At 36.9% G+C, this 24100-nt stretch overlaps 1 protein-coding gene across 2 annotated transcripts in view; it reads left to right on the forward strand.

The window, feature by feature from the left end:
* The window catches only part of LOC134652257 (pyrokinin-1 receptor-like), a 95449-nt gene that overhangs the window by 42362 nt on the left and 28987 nt on the right, over positions 1-24100 (forward strand). The window contains exon 4 of one of the 2 annotated variants that reach the window (XM_063507431.1): positions 12375-12551. In XM_063507431.1, coding sequence (XP_063363501.1) covers positions 12375-12551 — 177 coding nt within the window. Of the gene's footprint in view, positions 1-12374; positions 12557-24100 lie in introns of both variants that reach the window. The other variant, XM_063507437.1, reaches the window with a different exon arrangement.

The raw sequence follows: 24100 nt of genomic DNA on the forward strand, positions 1-24100 counted from the left end.
GACCCCTGATCTAAAATTATGCTTATTTACGTTCTAAGATAACTGATTATAAATAGGTAGGTATATGAGCATGATTGCGAAAGAGACACACTACAAATGAAAAAATGTGGCAACTTTTGAGCTACATAGCGGTTGCTGACGGCCGCGTGAATGTACCAAAAAGTAAGGTTAAAAAAAATTAAGTCATTACTCATTATAATATTTAAAACTTTCGCGTTTTGAACACGACATTAACTCACATTTATAGACGGGATTTCATTACTCATTATTATTCCTGGTGAATTCTCAATATAACTTTTGATTCCGGTGCCGTTAAGATGGAACATTCTTACAGTAAAGGTCGCTTGTAGGATGCGCCAGCCTAAGGTGTAAACAAAATGAATGAACGAAGGAAGGAAAAGGAAATCGCACGCATCTGGTAAGCTTCTGTAGCTCAGTTGGTTAAAAGCAATTGGGCCGGTGTTACAAAAGGTCGCAAATTCAAATCTTGCCCGAAGCTAGACGTGTCGTTCACAAGTGAGTGATGTACATTAACTATATCTTTTGATTGAACTCGCTCACTCTTGATTTAACTCGGTCAGTAACTCATCTATCTCAATGTTCCTTGCTCGCTCTTTCCCACGCGCGCTCTTTCGCGCGGCCTAGCCAAGGTGACGATCGCATGCGCTTCGCCATCGAATCGCTTTTTGTATCTCTATCACTCTTTCATATTAGTGTGACAGTGACAGTTGCATTTCGTTCGCTATGTAGCGATAGCGATTGGCATGTTGTCTACGGGGCCTGGCCGAGCGTGATAAGCGAGTGAGCGAGTATGACGATGCGATAGGTTTCGGAGCGGTTCGGAAGAATTCGGAATGTCGGGAAAACATCGCGGGATCGTATCGTGATTCGCCATCTTGGTCGCACTTATGGCTGTGTGTATCTGATTGATTTACTTCATCATTCGTGAACAATATAGTCTACAGATCCACTGAGCGAAATAAGTGATATATATCACCGCGAGCGAAAGATATGAATCAATCTTTTCAATTCAGTGAACCGTTTTGCGCCTCAAGCGGTGTATTTTTCCATCTCATCATTAGGTTTACTACCTAATTTAAAAAAGACCGTATCTACTTGATAAAAATATACCTAAGTAGATTAGTTTTGGGCATATGAAACCGGTCTGCTATTTATTTATGACTCGTAAACATAAAATTGGATTGAAAAAAAAACAACCGCTGTCGTGGGCACAAAAGTAAATCATTTATAATTTTCGTTATTTTAATGCGTACACGTAACACTAGATGGCGCCATCAAAAGTAAGTTTACTTGTTACAGGTCATAAGATGCTATATGTATAGGTGAACCAGGATCTATTGAGGGTGCGCCATGTTGCGGAATTTCACTGGAACTAATTTTTTCATACTACACTGAATTGTCACCCTATACATGAGAATGACAGCGCCCTCTTGACAATTATCATATATTACTGGTCTGGCTTATACAGCGGATACTTAATAGCAGTCCCGTTTGTCATTCATATATTTTAGGGACAGAAAACAAGACAACAAAACTTACCTAACAAACTGAAATCTATCACTTCCTCAATCTACTGCGATAAAAATAATATCCAAGGATCTAAAAGTCAAATAAAGTTGATGGCTCATAAAATGTTACGGTGGCATTTGTTTTACGGGTTCATTAAAAAATGGAGCCGAGTCAATCGAATAGAAGTATTTTTTTCTACTCCAGCACTTAAATGTGTCAATTAAATGACTGACAGTGATATCTAAAGCAATGTCATTTGAATGCTTTGTCTATAGGCTCATAAGATGACTGCTAGCAGTCATCTTATGAGTATAATACAACTGCTTTATTTTTTTTAAAGATACAAGTTCCGATCATCTTGATTGAAAGAGGTATGTTTTCATTTACAATAATAACTCTTTTTTTTTTAAATAATAACTCTTTTTTTTTAAATAATAACTCAAATTTTTTTAAATAATAACTCTTTTTTTTTTAATAATAACTCTTTTTTTTAATAATAACTCTTTTTTTTTTAATAATCTCTTTTTTTTTAATAATAACTCTTTTTTTTTTTTTTTTTTTTTTTTTTTTTTTTTTTTTTTTTTTTTTTTTTTTTTTTTTTTTGCTGCAGTTGTCATAGAAAAAGTAATGTATGCAACAGCTCATAATTGGTTCTTAAAATTCAAGGGTCTTTTTTTTTTTTTTTTTGCTGCAGCTGTCATAGAAAAAGTAATGTATGCAACAGCTCATAATTGGTTCTTAAAATTCTCGGGTCTTTTTTTACAAAACTCGACTACGTCTCGTTTTGTAACTTCGACCCTTGAATTTTAAGAACCCTTATTATATCACTGTTGCATAAACTACTATTGATTGACATATTTTATTGGTAGTATTATATTTGATTGCTTCATTTAAGGAAACGTTTGTACTTAGTATTTACGTAAACGGGACTTATCGCGTAAATTATGAGTATTGTGTGTCGAGTTGTCGACCCAATAGCATCCCTAGAGTGCAAAATTTTCAAAAAGTAGACCAGGGCTATAACCACGAAAATCGAAGTTCGTAAATTGCGGGCATCTTTCTCTGTCACTCTAAATACGCCTTCGTTGGAGTAAAAGAGAAAGATCTCCGCAATTTGCGAATTTCGGTTTCCGCGGTACGCCCCCAGGTGCGAGGTAGTTCAAAAAATTCGCGCAGCCAGATGTCTAAGTCAACTTTAACCAGTCTTCTCTGAGACCACGGCGACAATGCTATACTCGAAACGTCAAAGATAATTAAAAAAAAACCGGCCAAGTGCGAGTCGGACTCGCGCACGGAGGGTTCCGCACCATCAACAAAAAATAGAGCAAAACTCACTACACCTTAATGAATTTAATAAGATCCAATCAGTTCGCGCCCTTGCAGGTAATAAACACGTGCTTAATTAATATCTATATACTACCAATTATTATTAATTATACATGTAAATAGGCTTCATCAAACTTCCCCGACTGTTCTAATTCTGTTTCTTGTTGTGACGGGTGTGATTTACGAGTACCTACCGTAAAATGGGGGAAGACAAGACAAGACAAAAGAGTTCATGAAATTGCGTAAATGATCAATATTATATAATAAAATAACATTAACCACAGCTATGCCCCTTCGTAGTAGGTACCGTAAAATTGGGGGGGAGAAAGGACAAAACAGAAATTAAAACCTCGATAGAAGTTTTTTTGTTGCGAAATTATTAAACATGTGACACGTTGACCGCAAAATTCTCAAATCTAAGAAGGGACTAATATTTAAACAAAAGAATTACAATTTAGATTACTTTTTCAATTGACGAAGTTCAAAAATGCGAGTGACAAAAATTAATACGCAATGCGCCAGAATTTTTATCAATACAAAAAGTCGTTTCAAACGCTTTTTGTAGAACAATGGCGAATTTTTTTGTGTCTTTAGTCCCATTAATTTTCCTTTGTCTATGTCGTAGTCAGATTGTATAATCCGCCGTATTACATTACGGCTAGCCGTTTTACAAAACACGGGCGTTTTGAAATGCGGCGGTTCGACGATTAGCCGGATTGTCATTGCGATACGTTCTTCAATAAGGCGGCCTACGTTTAGCCGCATCGTATCTACTATTTAGATTGTAGAGTGACCAGTTTTTTCGGTCGTCTACGTAACCGGAGTTTGACAATGTTTGCAATTTAATTTATTTTTACCATGGACCTTCACAACTTAAATAGACGGAGCCCCGCAAGCGGGGCTCCTATTTCTGGGCGGTTTGCCCTTCGGGCATCTGAAGATACCGAACGAACCTAACCTACTTACCTACCTACGATTTTTTCCCCAAAGTGTAATGGTTTAACGGATGTCTCACTAAATCAATCAAATAGGTAGTTTAGTTTCGTTAGGTACCTAGCTTCAGATGCCCGAAGGGCAAACCGCTGAGTAATAGTCGTAACCGTCTAGTTAAGTTGCGAAGGAAATGTTTTTTGAAAAGAAACAGTCCGACGAACTCCAGATTTGATGGACACCCCAGCGTTTTTCATAGTTTGTTGTTGTTATGCCAGGCAGCGCCACGAGTGTTAAAAATGGGAACTAAAAACTGTCAAAGCGGCGGCTAATGACTCGCTGTATTACATTATGGCTAGCCGTATTGAAGAACGTATGGCGCCGAATACATTCCGGCGGATTTTCATTAAGCCGCATTCAATCCGGCTAATCGTCGAACCGCCGCATTTCAAAACGCCCCTGTTTTGTAAAACGGCTAGCCGTAATGTAATACGGCGGATTATACGATCCGACTGCGACATCTATAACAATAGGAATCCTCTGATTAACCCTTTAGTCCGTAGCGGGAACATATTTGCCATCATACAAAACAAATTTACAAAACCGCATCTCTACTATAAGAATTACGGTTTGAAATCGAATGACTAGAATAAAGTCAAATGGTTAAAGGGTTAAGTTTAGGGTAGCCATGTCATTCAATTCATTTATAATTTTTATACTATTTCCATTATGATATATATCTAACTCTCCATTCCAATACCAATGATACTTTTGCCTATATTGTTAACTAGCTTTTGCCCGCGACTTCGTCTGCGAGGAGTTAGTAATTTGGGTAGATTTTTTTTAACCAATCTGCTTTTTATCCCCCTTTTCACCCCCTTAAAGGGTGATGTTTGGGATAAAAAAAGCTACCCTATGTCCTTTCCCGGGACTCAAACTATCTCCATACCAAATTTCAACTGAATCGGTTCAGAGGTTTAAGCGTGAAGAGCTAACAGGCAGACAGACAGACAGACATACTTTCGCATTTATAATATTAGTATGGATGAAAGTATCCTCAAGAAATACAGGGTGGCCAACTTAGAGGTATACAACTTTTTTTTGCCGCCATTTTATTTTGGCGGTAAATATGACAGTTATTGCATGAAAATTAGTTTGTGTAGATACGGCAAATTTATTATGCAGCGTTTTACGACGGAACAACGTGTTTTAATCATTAAAAACAATAGAAACATTAAAAATAACGTTTTCCGGGCGATTAATTTCGAGAAACGGTGACATTGACTGTCCCCCTAGATCGCCTGATTTAACAGCTCCTGACTTTTTTCTGTGGGGGTATCTAAAGGGACGTGTCTATGCTAATAGGCCAACGAACCTTCAGCAATTAAAACAAAATATTCGAAGCACTGTCGCTGAGATAACGCCAGAAATGTGTGAAAAAGTGATGAAAAACGCGATGAAAAGGGTTAGCATCTGCCATGCTGCTAGAGGTGGACATTTGTCTGACATTATTTTCCATTTGTAATTCCTGACCCTACATATTATATTTAACAAGGAATACTTAATATTTTTTATGTTTTATAGAATAAAATTTCAAAAATAAAGTGTATACCTCTTATTTGGCCACCCTGTACTATAAACAATTATACTTAGTCAATGTTTTTTAACACATTCACTGCCCCCGACGCACATGCGCATCCACCGTCATACAAGTTTGTTCCTAGGCCTCGCCCCCTGGCAGTGAATGCGTTAAAAAATACATGCATTATACTTTCTTCGTATTCGAAATGAAAAGTAGAGTGTTTAACTCGGGTGAAAGGCATAATTTCAGCCTCGAACTATATTGGCAAACTACCTCGGCAGAAATGAGTGCCTTTAATCCCTTGGTTAACAATCTACTAATGCACTACATGTGCAAATGGTACCTATATTTATATATATTTAGTTTTAATTCCATATTTAGTTAATACCTACTTAACCAGTCCACATCGTGGTTGCGCTTTGCTCCTTATTCTATAGTAATAAGGTGTTCAAATGTGTCGGCTTTGTTGTTGAATTTGCTTTTTTAATTTTTGCATGTGGTGTTTACCAGTAATTAGTTATACATTCAGCATGTTATTTAAGTTTGTATTGATGTACTTAAGCCTCAATGTAATAACTGTTGGTGAACCTTAAAATAAAATAAAATAAAAATATATTATATTTTTCTATTGACATACTAATTTTCCTCTTCAACACTAGTTTTTAATGTACCTACCAAATATAACTATGCGTCAACTGCCACATAAAAAACAAGGATAACGTGTCGTACGTCGTACCTTAGTTACTATAGTAGACCCAAACCATACGGACGACCGGGGTTGTAAAACTTTCTCATTAACACTCGCGTGGTCGTTATGTAGAATGAGAGAAGAGTATAGTGATATGGATATAACAACACTGACTGACCATAAGAGGACCTTAAATACGTGCAACAAGGTTTAGATTGTGTTAGCAGTGTGGTTGTACTTGTAGGCAGAGGTCTCGCAATAAATCTGGTAGTATGCTAATGTCTGCCCCAACTTTTCGCACTGACTTAGTTTCTGAATTATATCCGATATAGATGACTTGCCAACTAGATGAAGCGTATAAGATGGATTTTTTTCAATGAACTAGAATAACTACATACTTATAGAAACTACAAAATTAACAGCGGGAATTAATGTATTGGGTAATATTCGAAGCTGCAGTCGGGGTATATTTATGGAGAACTGATAACTATCAGTGACTGATATGTGTCAGATAAGATTTATTTGCCAATGCACACACTTAGTGTTAGTAAAGTGGATCGATTTTCGAAGTCAAAAATATAATATTGATAGATTTATTCCGTCGGTGAATCTCCTGTATGGCTACCACCAGTTTGGCACTGACATAGAGGCTATCAAGAACGTCGTTTACTTTCTATGCATCTCCCTCGTAGGCGCATATTAGTGTGAGCGAGATGTATAAAAAGTACCTAAGCTAAATTACGTAGACGTTAGAGTATATGTCAATTTTGACACTGTCAGTGACTCATGGCACGGCCACTGACAAATTTAATGTGGCACTCTATTCTTAGTCATAGTAAAGTCTGCGCAACAACGTTAGCTTGATTCGACTCTATCTTAACCTAACATAGAGTTCACCTGAACGTGACTTTTTGTGTCATAAAACGGAGTCTAACGGAGAAAGTCTATGTGTCCGGGACATTTATGAGTTGTTTCACACCGAAATGAAAGCGGGAGCTTGTAACATCCCTTGGGGTGCGCGACATCCCTCGGGGTATTTTTGTTTATTACAGTACCTTTGTTTCTTTTTAGACGTAGGTATAACAGTGTTGAATTCCATATTAATTGAAATTGTGTGTTTTGCTCATTTGATGAATGTTGCATGCAATAACTGTGTAAAATTTGACATTACTACCGAAAATGACATTTGCGACAGCATCAGTAATGTCACCCTACAATACAACTGCGGTAGGTGTAGGTGTAACCCGAACAGGCGGCCTAGCCAAGGTGACATCGCTATCGCTTCGCCATCGAACCGCTTTCTGTCTCTCTATCACTCTTCCATATTGGTGTGACAGTGACAGTTGCGTTTCGTTCGCTACGTAGCGTAAGCGATTGGCATGTTGGCTACGGGGTCAGTACTTTAGGCTGCGTTTCGACCAGGGAATCGAATATGCGAGGATGTCTTTGTTAAAGGGGCCCACTGATTAACAGTCCGCCGGACGATATCTGCCTGTCAGTTAGTACAAAAAGCTGAGTTCAAACAACTGACAGGCCGATATCGTCCGGCGGACTGGTAATCAGTGGGCCCCTTAAGAACCAATAGAATCACTTCATTTCATAGATGGTAGTATTTCTATAGATGTGGCCTACCGCGTGCCCCCGTAAGGGATAGACATAGATGACGTCACAAACCCGGGGATACCATATAGCTAAAAATTACCCCAATATTAATTATCAAATATTGGGGTAATTTTAATCACGTTCGCGAGTTGTTCGCCTACGTACCATACCAATTTTTTTTTTTTTTTATTTATTTAGAAAACAAACAGCCTTTTACAAATAAGTCTTACAAAAATGACTAAAAATAGGCCTAAAGTTTCATACGTTACTAAGTTGATTATTACAATGAAAAGTAAATGGGTTACTTAATTATAAATTACCCGTAGGTATAGTTGTGAGTACAACACGCAAATAAAGTAAGAAAACAATGCAAAATATTGACTTGAAACAATTTTTCAATTACTAGTAAACAAAATATGCCGAACTTTGTTCTTGAAAACGGACAAACTATGAACAATGTCTATATCATTAAGCGATTCATTATACATATTACAAGTACGCCTAAAGAAAGAATTTTTAGCATACTGTGTGCCACAGGAAGAAATATAAAAGGTAGGTTTTCGTAATATGCTTTCGGTGCCCAGTTTCTCCTTCCGGTTGCTAAAATCCATTTAGCACGCGTGCCTGCATCTTGTGGAAATCTGGAGGTAATAAACGAAATATTCATTTTGTAATCTGTCACTCTTATTGCAAAATTAAGAATTAGTGCCTGCAGCATATCATAGAATTAGATTCTCTGAGTCGTGGCAAAACCCCCTATAACGTTAGAAAGAATCCGTAATGCTTAAATAAATATAATTTACATTTTAATTTAAACACAGTTCAATTTTATTGTTCGTATATGTCCAGTTCTACAGCAAAATTATTTATAAAAATGTTATTAAAATACAAAATACCCGAATTTTGGGGTAATGATATGCATCGCGGGCTGGTATCCCTCGAATAATAGCTATGCAACTAAATTGAATACACGTTATTAAAAGGGTGACGGCTTACTGTCAATATGCGTACGTAATTTGGTCGGTTAATTTATCAGGAAATATTTATAGGTTAATATTTTTACCCGAGTTATTATTTACTGTAAATGCTTTTTCTACTCAGATTTTAATTGATATAGATTATAGGATGCTGTTACTAAGCATGATAATGTGACCGAAGTATAAAATACTGTATTTACCTGTGAAATGTTACGTTGTCCTGTTTTTGCCGGCAGTCACTTGTACAGCGCAAAACTGGGCAATTCACCATATTTGTTGAATTGTTAAGTACTACTACATGCACACCAAACACTGATTTCAATATTTTTCCTGATAATCTTTGCACTGTTCATATGTTTCACACCAATTTGACGTTTACGCATTGTTTGTATCCCACCATAAACTACGGTGGGGAATAAAAAAATATGAGACTCTGACAAAGACAAACAATAATAGCGCTTTCTCTGCTACTCCTAGTGAAAGATACATAAGACTATCCCGTTCTGTCAGTTATCCCCACCACTCATGCCATGCCCTCGCTTCATTTGTTTTCGTCGCTCAGCGTGCACTGATTCTATTGGTTCTTAAAAACGTCCCTCGCTACGCAAGCTCGCACATTTCTGATCGAAACGCACCCTTAAAGCTTATTCAATATTTGAGGTTTAATTAGTAACCCTTGTCTTCAGGGACCTGAGTTGGGAAGCACGTAGTTGGAAATTAGATTATAGCGATTCATAGCCGCAATTAGCAATGTTTTCAGGTTAATTGAGAAGAGACTCGGTTTTAAGTACTTAAGATATTGCATGCACGCAATTAATGTTCACATACATGGCTTTGTCATGTCATGGAAAAACAATTTTCACATGCCTTATGGCAGAACATATTAAGGGCCAACATTGTAAATTTATAACATCCACTGTACTGTACCATATGTTCTTGTGAATAAACGTTCATTCATTCATTTAACCTGTTGAGCTGTCCTGTCCCACGAGCATTGACTTAAAATGAAAGTTGCTTTAATAATGTACATATGGCCCTATCCTTTCTGACCCAGATTTGAGCCTTTGGGAGAGGACAGGTGGAACTCCCTGGTCCCAATGACCTTCGATTTTTTAACGCGCCGTTTTCTCGTTTTTTATGGCCAATCTATCTTATTAACATAAAAATTACAAGCTTTAATAAAGTAACAGAAATCCTTCAAAACTCGTGTTTGATATACGCTATGAAACTTTGGCTTTCAGGCTGAAAGTCTAGTTACAGGAGCATAAAGTAGCAGAAGAGTTTAAAATTAACGTGTCGCACGAAAAGTTAGATGTCAAAAAAAAACATAATTGAAGTGAAAACTTCTTTAACGGCGCTGTGCACTTTTTGAGGTGGGGAAAGAATGTTAAACTCGAGACAGCGTAAGACGATCACGTGACCGTAAGACGGACACGTGACCTGATCGAAAAACTGTGACATGTAATGTCATTGAGTTTTTCTTTATTGATTTAAATGCCATCTAGTGAGTTTCGCTCTAACTGGTATTAATATAACTAGAGTACTCACAGTGATGTGCTTAGGGGTTTCAAGTAATTAACGCTAACGCTAGATGGCGTTAACCTCAATTATACATAGTGCATTTTGCAATAGTCATTGAGTTTTCACTTCTGCCGGCCCGTTGTTTTTTTTAGAACCCGGTTTACTCAAATTGTACTTAATTGAGACAAAGAATTGAACAAAACGATTCGCAAATTTTCTTATGAAAATGAAATAAATATTAGTTTAGGTAAATTATACATGGATTGTTTACGATATTGCTTGTTTTTTTACCGACCGAGTTCTGAACGATATCTGTGTCTAAAAATAAAAACCGGTGAAGTGCGAGTCGGACGCTTGACTGCACATTTCAAATTTTTGTATTTAAACAATTTTGTGTATTTTTTTTAATTTTAGAATCAGTAGTTTCGGAGATAAAGGGTGGGGTGGGGAATGGTCGGACAGACGTACGCACGAGTGATCCTATGAGGGTTCCGTTTTTTTTTCCTTTTGAGTTACGGAACCCTATAAATGACTGAATTTACGATAAGAAGGAGGTTGACATTGATATGGGAAGAGATACCGAAATGAAAAACCTTTTGAAGAAGAATTTATTGAGTTTTATCGTTTAAGGCTTTCATACGTTATTGGTATTATTGCTATTTTTAGTTACAGATAAATATTAAAAGGGACCACGGACTAGGCGGTATATCGTGGTATGTGTGGATTGGCCCATAATAATCTGTGTTCCTTGTAATACCGTTATGTTATAATATATTTTATATCGTTATCTTCACGGCCAACATTATAACAAAATAAACGTTATAAAAACATTTTTTTTATCATATTTAACTGGTATTTCATTTTGTTACTTTGTAACGTTACTTTCATTTCATAACCTTACAGATGTAGTGCATAATTATTTTCCATCGTATTTTCACGGAAACGTACGAGCGTGTCTTGCTATTTCACTCAGTCTCGGTACAAAAAGTTGACTGTAATAGCAAGACAAATACGAACGTTTCCGAAAAAATACGATGGAAAACAATTATGCACTACACCCAATACATTTTTCGCCAACCTCGAACACGACCGAGATGCTACTTAGGTAGACAATTAGTTTATATGTTGAACCTGGCCCACTGTGGCCAGTTATTAAGTTTAAGCGTGTTCATTTATAAGTTTTATAACGTTATTATATCGATACTAAACTTTTAGTTAAACGTTATTATAATCGTTTTTTTTTTCATAACGTTACTGTCTGTCAATGTTAGACCAAGAAGAGAATATTTCGATTTCTTTGCAAATGTAGGTGTGTAGGTTGTATCTTGGTATTTTCCTTCACCGCGAGGCCAGTGGTAAATATCAAATATCATTCTACACCGCCCTCCTCTATTTGTCATCCTATCTGCAGCTGGTGGATACGTAACTGATTTTATTTTCCATGACGTATTTCGTTCTTCAGAAAACAATTAAATTTCATGTGAAGAAAGACCTAAAACCAGGAAATTGGATGGAAACAAATGATATGTCGTGTGTCGCGCCGCGCGCAACATGCGACGCATGATATGGCTGTCACGGGGGTTTTTACCTATCATATCAATTACCCTGAAAATATCTATAGGTACTTCTCTTTAAAAAAAATGCTCATCCGGCACCTCGGCTATATCACTTGCTATTTTATATTAAAATTACACTGGCATTGGTACGCAGAACAACGATTACTGAAAATTACACATGTATAGTGATTTATTTCCCTTCTAATATAATATCTTAACTAAGAAGAATAGACAAAGTAAGAAACACAGATATCCGGATGAAAACAAAACTGACAGACGCACTACAGTTTAGTTTAAGATAAAAATGGAGGTGGGCTGGACATTTGGCTAGATACAAAGACAAAAGGTGGACTATTCAAACAACCAAATGGAAAGGCCCACTGGGCAAACGAAACTCAGGAAAACAAAGAAAACGATGGGTTGACGACATCATAGCAATTGCAGGAAAGACTTTGGAGAATAATGCTAAAGACAAAGAGAAATGGAGGAGGCTTTTACCCTTAAGGGATCACACATAGTGAAAACATTACAAAAGAACAGTCAATTTTTAAAACGGATGTGCGAGAATTAAAGCTATATAATAATAATATAATATCTTAAATATCTATTCACCACTAATTGTATATAATTCACGAAGTTTTCTCACTTCTCATTTTTTACAGGTGACCCTATCGTCCTGGTGCGGTCGAAAAAGCGCGCCGCGTCTCGGCCGCACGTACAGCGCGCTGCTCGCGTCGCAGCGTTTACGCGCCGGAGACGAGCGTATACGCAGCGGTCGCCGCCTGCGGCGCCTGTCGACGGCCACGACGCAGCTGTACGACGCGCCGCCTCGAGCGCAGGTGAGGTCAGACATCGCAATAAATTGGGTTTCATTCTTCTTAAATCTTTCCTCAAGATATGCCATTGGCCTTTGCGTCTATTGCAGACGATTTATGGTGCAAATCGGAGAGACAATGACCTCTCCGGACTTAACATCGCCTGGGACGGAATTAACGAAACGCAGGGATGCCCAGCACCTGCATTACCCTCTCGGCTTCACTGTCTTAACCCACAGGAAAGGCGAGCCAATACGTGTGGAGGCAGGTCGGCTGCAGGAATCTGCCGCTTATTTTAAGTTGGACCCTACTCGCGTCTTACGGTAACTCCATTCCGGGATTTAATTTTGGAGAAGGAGACTCCTCAAGATATAAGGTTTATCTTATAAGGCCCCGGACTATCGGTGCGGCTAGCGGCTAATCAAGGCTGTTCATACAATCGCTCGAGCGCAATGTATGAATGACCTTAATTTGCCGTTCGATTGATTAGTCTTCGGCCTTAGATGTAACCGTGGTTATTGGTGGTGGTGGCTAATTGACCAATATGGGTACCCATTATACCTGTTGTTAGCTATTGCACATAGCAGTAAATAACGTACAAATCACAATATTAAAACTAATTATCTACTTGCATAACGTTACACGTTACACATGTTACACGTTAAGACCCCTTCACACTCGCGTTTGCGGCTGTCCGCCGCGATTCGCGCACGAGTGTGGAGAAGGCTTTAGTTAGTCAGTGGTGCGACATAGTGGAGGCGCAGGTCGCACAGGGCCGAGAAAAGTGGCGCTGTCTTGTGTCGAATGCCAAGTCTCATTTTGGGTCGCTGAACTAACGGAGTAAGTCAGTAAGTAAGTAAGATAACTAGTTAAAAATTGCATAGCGTGAACTAATCTAGTCGTGGGAGTAATCGCATCTGCGAGGTCCTGTGCTTTCAATGTTTATTCCCAAGGTAATAACAAGTGTTACCTTCCGCGGGACCCCCTAAGTATTATGGCGTGGGCGAGGGGCCGCTCTGCCCACGCCTAGCTACGCTGCTGTTAAGTTAAAACCTTTGTCCTGGCATTTTAATATTTGTGTTTGTTTGTTAACATGTTATATTACATTTAAACAGTTTTTATATTTTGCTGTTTACCCTCTTTTGGTATTGCATATAAAGCCCTACTAAAAGTCATGTTGTAATCATTGAGTTGTTATTACTATAGTATAGTGAAGCCATAAATACAAAATTCTTTATTTCATAAAAAAACCTTTCCATATAATTTGAGGGATGGTGTCTCCCGGTAAGCAATATATGCCTGTGTTGGGAGGCACCGCTCTTCCGTGATTATTGAAAACTACTTAACTAATACCAAGTTACACTATTTACAAGTCACAAAATATTTACTACCTATACTAATTACAAACAATACATTAATTATAAGCAACACAAAGAAGCATTAAATATATGAATTTTCCGCCTGCACGCATGTGTGTGTGTATGTATGTATGTATGTGTGTGTGTGTGTGTGTGTGTGTGTGTGTGTGTGTGTGTGTGTGTGTGTGTGTGTGTGTGTGTGTGTGTGTGTTACATTCATGGGATTGTTTAGGGTAGATCTTTAGGATTTTATTGATTCTATTATATATAAAAGCAGATTTTGAATTAAATTGTGAGTTCGCAAAGATGGTTCTAGTATGAGAAGATCTCGCTACATTAATTATAGTTCGTCTTGTGTTATAGTTAGGATTGTAGGCAAGGCATAAGACATAAGACATGTTTTCTTAGTATTTGATCTGTTGAATATAAAGTATCCTGACTGATAAGAGGTCGCTAATCTGGTATAGTTGCTCTGTCGAGAATGTTAATTTTTTGAAGTACATGACCTTCACTAGGGCCTGCTGTGCACGTTCAAGATCAATAAATCGAGTCTTGGCTGAACTACCCCAGACAGATATGCATATGCCATACCTACTTACCAAACAATAAAATTGTCGCAATCACAACCAGGCCCCGTAGGCAGCATGCTAACGCTGCTTCTTCCAAAAAGCGAAATGGGATCAAGTCGCGTGTTAAGTAAATCGACTTCGCCGATAACACTCAAGATCTAAGGGAGCCAGGAGTGTGTTGAAGGACTCTTAAGGACTTGTTATACCTTCCTAAATTTAGCGCTTGGATATAAGGCCTGTAAATTGGATCATCTTTCTAGAGTACCTATTCATAGTAGTTACCTATGTAACCAAGATATTTTCGTTCGTTTCATAATAGGATCACACGAGTGTTTGCCTAATTTAGTTAATTACGTACACTGTTTTACCTAAAGTATCTAGTTACATACGTACTAAGCTCTCTTTGCTGTGTTCAGGAACATGTGTGTTGTAAAAGTGTTAATAATGCACGTATCTTTGTTAAAAAATTTAGTTAGCTAATAAAATACCCCGCAGCTACGTACGTAAGTAAATTGTAATTGCTGTAATACCTAAATTTATGATCAAATAAGCCAAGCATAGACCTTGTTTAGTTTTAGTTGATAATTTACAGATAATTTTTACGCTTAAGACAGAAAAAAAATCATTTGTTAATAAGTAACAAATTATAAGACGATTTTGAAACGACATTAAATATACCTATATCAAATCGTGAGTGCTCACGTATTTGTCAAATATTGCAAAAATCCGGGCAGCAATATCGATTTTGACATTAGCAGCAGTCGGCAGTAATGTTGCGTTGCAATACTGCTGCAGTAATGCTGGTGCAGTCTGAAACTGAACATCACCTTAACAGAAACACATTCAACAGTACGCTATAAACATGCTATAATTTTTTTATGAAAATTTTTGTATGTATGTACGAGGGGTATTCAAAATATTCTCGGTATGAGAATGAAAACAAACAAGTACGAAAAGTTTGATATTTTTATTTTTCAATATACTCCCCCCCTATGTTCATACACTTAAAAGATCGATCAATTATTTTTTTTAATCCCTCGTAAAAATATTTTTTATCTTTCGTGTAAAAATGCTCCTCCACTGCCGCCTTCAATGCTTCATCGTCAGAAAATTTATTTCCACGCAGATCCTTTTTAAGATTGGGGAGCAAAAAGAAGTCGCTGAGGGCTAAGTCCGGACTATACGGTGGGTGAGTAACAGTTTTAAACCCACATTCAACAATAGCTGCCTTGGCAATATGAGCAGTATGGACGGGGGCGTTGTCACGCAGAAGCAGAATACCTTTGGTTAACTTTCCTCGCCTCTTTTCTTTAATTACATCCTTTAATTGACGTAGAATGTTAGCGTAGTACTGTCCTGTGATATTTACACCTTTTTCTTTATAATCGATTAGTAATACTCCTTCACAATCCCAAAATATCGTGGCCATGACCTTGCCAGCTGAAGGGATGACCTTGAACTTCTTGGGATGAGCTGAACCCTTAATGTGCCACTGCATGGACTCTTGTTTACCCTCTGGGTCATAATGATGAACCCAGGTTTCATCTCCAGTAACTATTCTTTGCAGCACCTCATCAGGATTTTCACCGCACAGGTCAATAAAATCGGAACAACAAGCTACACGCATGTCTTTTTGAAGCCGAGTCAGCATTCGCGGAACCCATCTTGCACTTACTTTTGACATATTAAGATGGTCATGTATAATATCATGTACGGTACCAATAGAGAGATTGGTTACTTGTGCTATAGATTTTACCTTCACTCGACCATCTTCCAATATAAGTTTTTCCACTTTATCAATATTTTCTTGTGAAGTAGCTACTACAGGCCGGCCAGGTCTAGGGTCATCTTCAATACTCTCCCTTCCGCGTTTAAACTCGCTTGACCACTTTTGAATGGTAGATAAAGAAGGAGCAGACTCACGGTAAACACAATCCATTTCCTCTTTTATGGTTTTTTGATTTTTACCCTGTTTTGTCAAGAATTTTATCACGCATCGATGTTCTAATTTAGTTAACATTGTCAATTCGCACATGATGTTCATGTTTGTTCAGCAATTGCAGAAAAACAAAAGACCATCTCGGTTCGAATTATACTTTTTTTTAATGTCAATGAATAAACCTTAGCGGCCAGTAACGAAAGAAATTTTAGAAGAGGTCGTAAGATATCAATACCGAGAATATTTTGAACGCCCCTCGTATATACTATATTGCACATAGAGATAAAACCACGAGAAACACAGTTACAGAGTAAATTAAATACAACAAAGGCGAACTAATCCCTATATGGGATCTCTTCCAGTTAACTATCCGCGCACGCACATCCCCCTTAACCCTTAACACACATTGTTAATTTTATCGCTCGCTGCGGCAAATCTTGGTGTCAGTGTGTGAATCCCTTAACAATTAGTTAACTTTTGTTTTCGGTGTGTTCGTCGCCCTTTCACCGCACGTTGACGCTTGATTAAATATTATATTATATTTCCAAGACCACCTTAAGAAGAGCTTAAGATAAATATAAGATATTCATGAAATATCCAAGGTTATCGCACCACGCCTGACTCAACATTATTATTTTCTAGCTAAATGTCAAAAATTGATAGCGTGTAGGGTTAAAGTAAAAACAAAAAGCGGCCAAGTGCGAGTCGGACTCGCCCATGAAGGGTTCCGTATTTAGGCGATTTATGACGTATTAAAAAAAAACTACTTGCTACATCTCGTTCAAACCAATTTTCGGTGGAAGTTTATATGGTAATGTACATCATATATTTTTTTTAGTTTTATCATTCTCTTATTTTAGAAGTTAGGGGGGGGGGGGGGGGGCACACATTTTACCACTTTGGAAGTGTCTCTCGCGCAAACTATTCAGTTTAGAAAAAAATGATATTAGAAACCTCAATATCATTTTTGAAGACCTATCCATAGATACCCCACACGTATGAGTTTGATGAAAAAAAAAATTTTGAGTTTCAGTTCGAAGTATGGGGGAACCCCAAAAATTTATTGTTTTTTTTCTATTTCTGTGTGAAAATCTTAATGCGGTTCACAGAATACATCTACTTACCAAGTTTCAACAGTATAGTTCTTATAGTTTCGGAGAAAAGTGGCTGTGACATACGGACGGACAGACAGACGGACAGACAGACGGACAGACAGACGGACAGACAGACATGACGAATCTATAAGGGTTCCGTTTTTTGCCATTTGGCTACGGAACCCTAAAAAGAACTACTAGAATATATCTACAGGGATAAACGACCTTTGACCATGGTAACTATATATTGTAGGCCGTTTTCTATCCCCCATCTGATATCATACTACATAAACACTAACAGGCACCACACTTTTACACAATCCGTAGCTAATTATTATTTAATAGGCAAGTTTCTAAATATTTTTGTATTTTTGTATTATTATTATTTACTCGATAATCTGTCCGTGATCTGGGTTCTAGCAGAATTATCAGTGCTTCACCCGAAAGAGTGGAGCGTATTACTGAGCCAGAACCCTTTTGTTTTGCTGCAACGCACACAGCACATTTATTGATACATCTTGTTCCTGATTTTAGTTTTAGTTTGATATTGTTATATATTGTTTCTGTTTTTTCTGTCAATGTGTGTATTGTGGCAAGCTAATAAATGGTTTATCTATCTATCTATCTATCATATTGTTAATGTCTCAATCAGGCAAGATTAATCGAAGGGTTAGACTAAACCCTTGTGGATGAGTTCCTTTAGCTACCTTCGGACTACATCAGCAGATCAACTCCCATAAAGTGACGGTTTTAATTGAAGAAATGTCACATTTGACACTGACTGATCAGTATCAAACCACTGTGACTTCTTATAAGCATTATTCGAATCAGGCCGTAAGTTAATGTAATAATATTGTAATGAGATGAGAACGAACCGGATTATAAAACCTGGAAAATTTGAATACTTACATAGTCGAAGGCCGACAACGTTTATTAACGATTAAATATTCTTAAAAAATCATTAAAATAAGCATCGAATAACGTGTTTCCACTAAAACAGCTAGGTATTAGGTTAGATATACGAGTACGTCTCGATAATATCGTGCAAAAATAATAAATTATAGTTCCTAGTAAATATGCAAATTCAGAGCTAGTTCTTATATTCAGGGTATATTAATTTCGAAAATTATCTCCGATGTTTCAAAGACGAAAATCGTGAAAATTTAAATCATAGGTTTTAATTCCTGCTAATGTTTATATATCTTTCTGTCTGTCTGTCTGTTTGATTTAGATGTAATTCGGCATGAAAAACATGATAAAAATCTCTTTCATATGATCTTATACTGCGTCGCAGTATAAATTACATACATAATAATAATCACGCCTATTTCCTGGAGGGGTAGGCAAAGACGCTCTTGGCCTACCCTCCTCCAGGAAATAGGCGTGTTTTTTATAGGTGCTCTTTAAGGCACTCTTGACCTGGCCTTTATTCAGGATTTCCGCGATCTGATTAGAGAAAGTCCGCTGAGGTTTAGACGGCCCGCGAACTCTCATTCGATTTTAGTTACGTCCCAACCAATTCGGCCGACCGATCAAATACCGCAATGTAACTAAAATCGTATACGAGTTCGCGCGCCGTCTAAATGAGCTCTTATGCTCACTGTCTGTCCCTATTAGGGTTGCCAACCGTACTATATTATATAGTATTGTACTATATTTTGGCTCTCTGTACTATATACTTTTGGAAAAATATATAGTACGCTATAATACTATATTTCTGATTAAACGTATGTTACACTTATGTTTAGTATTTTATCTAAAAGTACCATATTTTTTTGAAATGTACTATATTTTTGATGCCCTATTCTGGAAAATACTATATTCTACCAAAAAATAGTTGGCAACCCTAGTCCCTATGTATGCTTAGATATTTAAAACTACGCAACGGATTTTGATGCGGTTCTTTTAATAGATAGAATAATTCAAGAGGAATGTCTATGTATAATTTGTTAACCCGTGCGAAGCCGGGGTGGGTCGCTAGTACAGTATAAAATCACATTAAGATTTTTACTGTGCGAACGGCGCTCAAGGTCTAATAGGGCTGGCGTATCTCTAAACCAATAAGATTTACAGGGTATTAAGACGTCGCGGGAACGTGTACATACTATACATGTGTAGGTACATAAAGCGAACTGTTAAAGATTTATGTCTTTTTAAAGTGTCCATTTGCGGCAAGACTATCGGGTGAATAGAAGTGAACGAGAACGCGTAAAACTTTCGATGTACAGCATGTATATTATAGCTGTATATTATAGATGTATGTATATTATACGTACCGGTCAAGCTGCCAGCACAGGCGCAAGGTGCAGAACAAAGTTTGGTAGTGTAGGTCCGTCTAGGTACGTACCTACTACAGGCACGCTTATATACTTTTGCCAGGGACTGTCTCATTTCAAACGTAGACAGAGAGAATCATACTGTCTTTGTCTTACGCTAGTAATGGCACCCAAAAGAAATTGACACATAAAAGATTATAGAATGATCTCCGTTTTCTTAAATAAAATACATTGTGGAATCATACACTAATCAGCGAGCGTTTCTTTCAAACCTTTCATTTTTCACGCGAAATAATTTTATATTTATTTACGTGTAATAAATCAGATTAAACAACTAAGTTTTTAAAAAGTTTGTATTACTTATAATATACCTACCTAAGTAATTCAATGATTAGTCACAAAAGGTTGCAAAATTTTGTCAAAAGATATTTTATGTAACTTTGTCAAGATCGCCTCGTCAATGTCCGCTAGATATGAAATATCGTGTTCCATCGAGAATCCCACGACCCACGACCCTCTTGGTCTAAACAAATAATAATTATACCTATGGGATAATGAAGCGGGATCATGGAAGTTCATTGACACCATAATAAAGGGTTCAACTAAACAAAGATACCTAGTATCCTAGTATCTACCCAGAATATTCTGTAAAAGATGACAAGTAATTGATGATCAGAATAAATTAAACTAATTGTATGGTTTAGATTTACGTATTTTTAGTCACTCGCACGACATGTTTCGGAGAGCCTAAGTCTCCTTTCTCAAGCACTAACAGTGCGAGCAGCGTTCACGACAGCCGTGTATGTCGCGCGAGTGACTAAAAATACGTGAGTCTAAACCGTACAATATTTTAAAATTTGTATGTCTCACGACATTTTAAATTCGATGGATATGGTTAAAATAAATATTCAAAATTAAATATTACAAGTCTGTTTTCCTATCCCCTTTTGCAGCAAAATATGTTAAAGTATATTCAGAGGAACTAAATTAAATCAGGTTTCATACTACGCGTATAATAATATTTACGCCGAAAAATGTTTTCATATCACAGGATTTGCAGCAACGTACATGTTTAACTCTTTCCCCTTTGTGAGAATATTTATATTCCAGTATTTTCTGTGTAAATGAACCCGTATTTCCGCACAAAGTTTTCTACCTGGCCTCTATTTCACTACGGCGACAGGTGCGACAATTCGACAAATGTCACTGTTGCTGTTGCTGACGTCACAGGCATCCATGGGCTACGGTTACCGCTTACTATCGGGCGGGCCGTATTCCTGTTTGCCACCATCATTGTATCATTAAAAAAAAAACTTTATTATATTGGCAAAAAACAGGTATTTCTCTTTCGAAGTGTATGATGTTGATGATGACAATTGTCACACGATTTAATAGAACTTTCGGTAATTCTTGACAGGAGATGGGACAGGAGAGGAGATCAGTTCTACAGAATGATGAGTTCTACAGTTCTGAGAACACAGGTGTCGGAATTTTGTGACAATTGTCGTGTTTCTTGTGACAATTGTCATTAGCTTCGCAAAATAAGTACTTATTTATTGGCGATATAATGGAGTTTATTTTAAATTAATATGTTGGTGGCAAATAAGCACACCGACCATCCGATGGTAAGCGGTTAACGTAGTCTATGTTCTCTATTGGAACCAAGCAGGGTATGGTTGAACTAATTAATATGTTATTGTACACTTTTGTAAACCCATATTCAGCGAATAAATAAATACAAATACAAACTTAGTTATTTTAAATAGCTTTACCAAATCTAAGAACTAATTCCATAAAGGTATTTACTACTATTTACTAAAATGGAATAAGAACATTCTTTACTCTCATGTTTGTTTTCGACAAAGGTTTTTATCGCAAGATATAATAAAATAGAATAGAAAAAAGTTTATTGCAAAAACCATCTACATACAGCACCATACATATAAGTTAAAAAAAAGATTATCTAATAATACTTTGTTTTAAACCTGTGAATCCGTTTCGATTGAAGATTGGTAAACCTAAAGATTTGATGAATAACTTGCTAAACGAGTTCATTCCAATGTCAGACTTATATAAAACGAAATTAAAATGCATGAACGCAACAGGTTAGTTCGTCGCAATTAATACCAATAAACAACATAATTTTGTTTCGTTTTTTAAAATTATAAATAATAAAAATAAAGTAATATTTTAGAATATTTTTACACAGATCGACCTAGTCCCACTGTACGCTAAGTAACGCTTGTGTTGTGGGTACTAGAATAGATAACAGATAAATAAATACATACACAGAAAAGTTATGGAACTCAACTCAGGACAAATATTAGTGATAAATACACAAATAAATGTTCTTACCAGGATTCGAACTCTCCTGCTTTGTACAGTCAGCAGCAAAAGTTGCTAAGCGGGCGAGGTGTTCAAAATTACCTTGACTCGCTCTTATTTTCTTAACAATAACGTCGCGTCAAGATAATTTTGAACACCTGGCCCGCTTAGCAACTTCTGCTGCTGACTGTAACTCCCTACAAACCAGGATGCACAAACCACTATAGTGGAATTATTCTTATTTGCGTTATTTGACACATTATGACTGACGTATATAAAGATGTAACTAACCCAAATCGATTGTCACTGCAAGCGATTACGATTGGATGGCACCTAGACTGAGGTATCGAATTGTGACGTTTAATGAATTTTTATTTGAGATTTAAATAAAGCTAGAATTATATGGTTAATAAATAATAAGAAGAAGATATAATAAATTTAATAATGCTTTGTTATAAATATCTAAAAACTATTGTAATATGAATGATTTATAACAAAATTTACCTAAATTTAATAATGTTTAAAAATGTAATTAAACATTATTAAATTTACATTTTATAAAACATTGAATTGAATTGAATTGTTGCGACCTAAAATGAAAAAATTATATCGATTTACTTAGACGACTACCGATTTATAACGGTGGTGTCCGGCAAACCCTAAATTAATAAAAAAAAGACGTAGAACGTAAACGTTCGCAGTGCAATTGTCTTCCTTTGTAATTTAGATGTGCAAGATATTTTACGTTCTATTGCTGTTGTCAGTGTCATGTGTCAAATAACGCAAATACGAGTGCACAAAGTATACTATGTTACTAGGATACAAATTATTAAATCTGAATCGAGCTGTATTACTAAGACTCCGTAGTTCAACACCCTCTCATTAGGTCCTAGGGTGTCGCTATTAGGGGAGTAGAGGTGAATGATTTATTTATTATACACACATAGCGTGGGCTCGAGTAAGCCGACACATTTAACCGCGCATTCCTAAGGTCATATAGGAGAAAATAACGTTATGTGACTTTTGGCCCATTCGGCAAAAAATATTGTGTGATGTGTGTTTTCTGCACACGACACGTTATTTCTTTTTATATACTTATTGGCGAAAGAAAAACAGAACAACGAATAAGTCAAGTTTTACCTAAATTATGTGAGCTTCTGTTAAAACTTTTATGTCTGTCAGTAGGTATGACTAAAGTCTAAACCAAGTCGCATCTTATCTTACAGAAACAACTTTTCACAAGAATTGTCAAAATTTTTGAAACAAGACCGATTTCAGAAAACTTTGTACGATATTTTAGTCTCTAAATTAGGTGTTTCTGTCGGGTTATTCGAGCCCCGGTGTACTCATTTTTATTACAGTTAGGTTATATATAAAATAAGCTTTCATTTGATATACCTATTATAGGATTAAATATTTTTTTACTGTCCGTACGCAATTTAACTAGGCAAACCTAGCTATTTGCAATCACAGACAAGACATCCTCTAGACTGAGCATAGTAACGCTACCCCCTCTGCCACTATATACGGTAGTTTTACTCCATCTTCGAGTCAAAGTGTCAGAATCCCGTGCCGTGATTGGTCCGTGTCTTTGAACGGACCAATCACGGCACGGGATTTGCTCACCTCGTCCCCCGCACCCCCGTATTTTTGGCAGCATCGGTTTCATGAAATAAGTGCTCTAAACTCGGTCTAGAGGATTCCTAGTCTATGTTTGCAATGTGTTAATGTGAATATTATCTATCATTTATTTCTCATCACGAATAAATAAACAGCGCTCGATGCCAGGGGGCGTACCGCGAAAACCGAAATTCGCAAATTGCGGGGATCTTTCTCTCTTTAGTCAAATGAATACGTAATTAGAGTGACAGATAAAGATGCCCGCAATTTGCGAACTTCAATTTTTGCGGTTATAGCCCAGGTGACATTACTGTCACCGTCTATATTCCTTTGTATTCGAGGTATCTAAATCGAAGTTGTTTGATTTCGATACCACGAATTCGATTCGATTC

Source organism: Cydia amplana, chromosome 1 (genome assembly GCF_948474715.1).
Source record: "Cydia amplana chromosome 1, ilCydAmpl1.1, whole genome shotgun sequence".
NCBI lineage: Eukaryota > Metazoa > Arthropoda > Insecta > Lepidoptera > Tortricidae > Cydia > Cydia amplana.